This window comes from Curcuma longa, chromosome 12 (assembly GCF_044706935.1).
Source record: "Curcuma longa cultivar G26 ecotype Majalengka, Jawa Barat chromosome 12, ITB_CL_G26_1.1, whole genome shotgun sequence".
Classification (NCBI taxonomy): Eukaryota; Viridiplantae; Streptophyta; class Magnoliopsida; order Zingiberales; family Zingiberaceae; genus Curcuma; species Curcuma longa.
In genome coordinates, this window is record NC_133872.1 from 10,840,154 (window position 1) to 10,843,878 (window position 3,725).

At 40.3% G+C, this 3,725-nt stretch overlaps 1 protein-coding gene across 1 annotated transcript in view; it reads left to right on the forward strand.

Moving 5' to 3' along the window:
• Positions 1–610: 610 nt before the first annotated feature.
• LOC141842889 (uncharacterized) overlaps positions 611–3,725 on the forward strand; it is a 6,552-nt gene continuing 3,437 nt past the window's right edge. The window contains exons 1-2 of the mRNA XM_074730869.1: positions 611–615; positions 730–1,099. Of these exons, the coding sequence (XP_074586970.1) occupies positions 611–615; positions 730–1,099 (375 nt within the window). The remainder of the gene's footprint in view (positions 616–729; positions 1,100–3,725) is intronic.

The window sequence follows — 3,725 nt, forward strand, 5'->3', positions numbered from 1 at the left end:
AAGCACAGAAAAATCAGTTGAGTGGACAGTCGACTGGAGCAGTCGACTGGCCATGGAGCAGTCGACTGATATACTGCCGTTGGGGTGACAACTGGCGAATTAAATGCATATTTAATTCCCGTTGAAGCCCATCAGTCGACTGGCCTTAGGGGCAGTCGACTGAGGCACTGAAATTCATAAAAAGAGCGGTTAACGTCGCAGAGAATTAATAATTGCTTCTTCATCTTCTTTACTGTTCTCTGATCTCTGAAAAAGCTCTGTTCTTCCTCTTTTACTTCATAAAAGATCTTGTACGAGGAAGACATCGATTGTGAGGGCTTCTCCGCCTTCGAAGTGTGATTCGAAAAGGAGAGTTTTTCTCATAGTGGAATCGTCGGGCTGTGTGTCTGGATCCTTGGATTAGTCACCTCGTAGAGGTGGATACCAAGTAAATCGAACGGGTTAGCGTTTGGTTCTTTGCAATCTATTCTTTATATTTTTGCTTCCGCTAACAACTTTGCAGAGAAAGTCAAAAAATGCTATTCACCCCCCTCTAGCGAACGCACCGATCCTAACAAGTGGTATCAGAGCCGGTTCGTTTCGGAAGATCAAACGTTCAACCGAAATACAAATGGCGTTTCAAGAGGGATACAACACTGCACGACCACCGTACTTCGACGGCAACGATTTCGCGTATTGGAAAGGTAGAATGGAATATTACTTAATGAACGATATTGAAAATTGGTTTAGTATTGTAGATGGCTTCGAAAACCCGAAAGATGAATCTGGAAAGCCTCTACCTACAACAAGTTGGACAAAGGAGATATGCAAAAAGGCACAAGCAAATGCAAAGGCCACAACCACCTTGCAATGTGGACTCTCCAAAGATCAACTAAGCAAAATTGGACCTTTCAATTCGGCCAAGGAACTCTGGGAGAAACTTATTGAACTCAACGAGGGTTCAAGTGACTCCAGAAGAGCAAAGAAGGATCTCCTAGTTGAACAACTCCAAAATTTCACCATGAGGCAAAATGAGACTGTGAGTCAAATGCATGGACGATTCAAAGAAATTGTGAACGGTCTACATGTGATAGGTGAGAAATTGGACAACCGGGACTTGGTAAGGTACTCCGAATACTCATTCGGCTTTCACCTAGCCGAATACTCATTCGGCCATCACCAGCCGAATACCCATTCGGCCAGCACCTGGCCGAATACTCATTCGGATTGCCGAATATCCATTCGGCTTTCACCTAGCCGAATACTCATTCGGCCATCACCAGCCGAATACCCATTCGGCCAGCACCTGGCCGAATACTCATTCGGATTGTCGAATACCCATTCGGCTTTCACCTAGCCGAATACTCATTCGGCCATCACCAGCCGAATACCCATTCGGCCTGCACCTGACCGAATACTCATTCGGATTGCTGAATACCCATTCGGCCTGCACCTAGCCGAATACTCATTCAGCCATCACCGGCCGAATACCCATTCGGCCTTCACCTAGCCGAATCCTCATTCGGCCCTAGCCTCAGCCGAATCCTCATTCGGCCAAGTTAATTGAAACTATAACGTAACCAACGAAGTTGACTACCCAATGATATTAGCCATAGGGTTATGTTATGTTATACTTTATGCCAAATGTATGAAATGAAATATGAATGTTCACCATGTTATGAAAGAAAAATGAAAAAAATGAAAAGAAAGTATAAGTTATTTTACTTTAATGAAAGGCTTGTACCGGAACCTGAAAAGGATCCAAGGGATGGGCTCCTTAAGAACGCCCCTAGGTTGAAGGACATTAGAGAAGACCTAGTATGCAGGTAGGTCGAGACTAGCTACCTCGTACTTACTTGAAGGAAATGCGCGCGAGAAATGAATGGGTACAAGCCAGGGGACCCCAAAGATGTTGATTATGTTTATCTAATAAGTTAACATATTTTGAAACAGCAATGGTTAACATGTTGAATGTATATGTTATGAAATGTTAATGTGCTTTTATGTTGTATGCCAGAAATGATATGTTTTTAATGACATTCGGATTTTGTGAGTAGGAAAGGAACTTACTAAGCTTTGTGCTTATAGATTTCTTCCTTATATTGCAGATTCCATTAACAGGTACTGAGCAAGAGGAGGCAGCGGGATAGGGCTGAAAAGATGTGTGTGGTGGTGACTTGACAAAGTCCTGGCCATGCAAATATTTTATATCTGCCTGTTAGTTGTAGTTGTTTAAAACTATCATGTTATAATGATTCCCTGACTAGACTTTATTATCTAGACTTACCATGCTACTAAGTTCTAATTATTGTATACGAACCTATGTTTTGTGACAATGTTTATTTTCCTTTTTGTGCTAGTTTCTAGTAAGTAATTCCACGGTCCCTGTGGATTCGATCTTTTTATTACTTGACGACGCCCGTATACTTGCGGGAGCCTATCATTTGCAAAGGGTTTGAGAGACACACGAAACAAATCCTTTTGGTGGCCGGAAACCCTCTTTGGTCGGCAGCCACAACCTACTCTTCCTCTTCTCTTTTCTCCAAGATAAAGAGAATGAAGGAAAGTTTGCTAGCAATCGGAGAGTAGAATTCTGGTGGAGAAATTCTCAAAGGATCATTGCCCACACAACGTTCGTGGAAAAGAGGAGAGGAATACAGCAAAAGATCAAGAGGTCATCTACATCCTTCACAACAGTCCGAAGAAAAGGTATAATTTAATGTTTCTGCGTTAATTAAATTATCCTTTTTATCATGGATCCTGTAAACCAAACACAAGAGTCCAATGATCTAAATGCGTCGGTCAAACTTCGTTTGATCGACTATGAGGGCAACTTGAAATCATTTCTGGAAAAATTTTTGTTCTGCAAGAATCAACCGGAATGGCTTTTCAAGACTTTCCCATTATCATGCAAGATTAAGTTCATAATTATACAAGGCGCATGTCAAGTCACTATCTAATTTTACATTTATTCCTATAGAAGTAGAAGTTACCTTAGTATTTTTCAAACCAAATTTCTTAATAATTTCTTTAGCATATTTGGTTTGGTAAACATGAGTTCCTACCTATACAACATGAAACACATCACTCTTTGATATCCAAAAGCTAGATTCACTAACATTTAATAAATATTTCTTAGGGACCCATGTTTTTTCTTATTTTACCCTTAGTGATTGGTTTGTTGGGTGACCCTTGTCTTCCTACTAGAGAAATATAGGCAAACTCTTTAGGCTTATATCCTATTCCAGCCTTGTTATAAGCCGCTCTTTGACTATTTAGGATCATATTGAGGTATTTTGACCCATTTGAAAATTTTTCTAAATAATTTCTTAAATCAACGACTTCATCCTTTAACTTAGTATTTTCCTCATTAACTACACTCGAATCACTAGATTCACATGCAAGATTCCTAACGGTTCTAAGTTCCTCCTTTAATGCCTTAATCTTAAACTTCAATCTATCCAAAGCATTTTTAAGATAAGCAATAGTTCTATAAAGAAAATTTACTTTGGCAGAATCCATTACCTCATCTTCACTTGATGAAGATTCGTCGCTACTTGATTCTTCCTCCTCACTTGAGGTCTCATGGTCACTTTCATGTTTCATCAGTGTCATGTGTCTAGTGATGTGGCATAGTTCTTCTTCGTCATCCGATGACTCGCCACTTGACGTATCCCATGTGGCTTGGACACTTTGACTTCCTTTTTCTTTTTCTCCTTCTTTTTCCTTTCCTTCTCTTCTTTCTT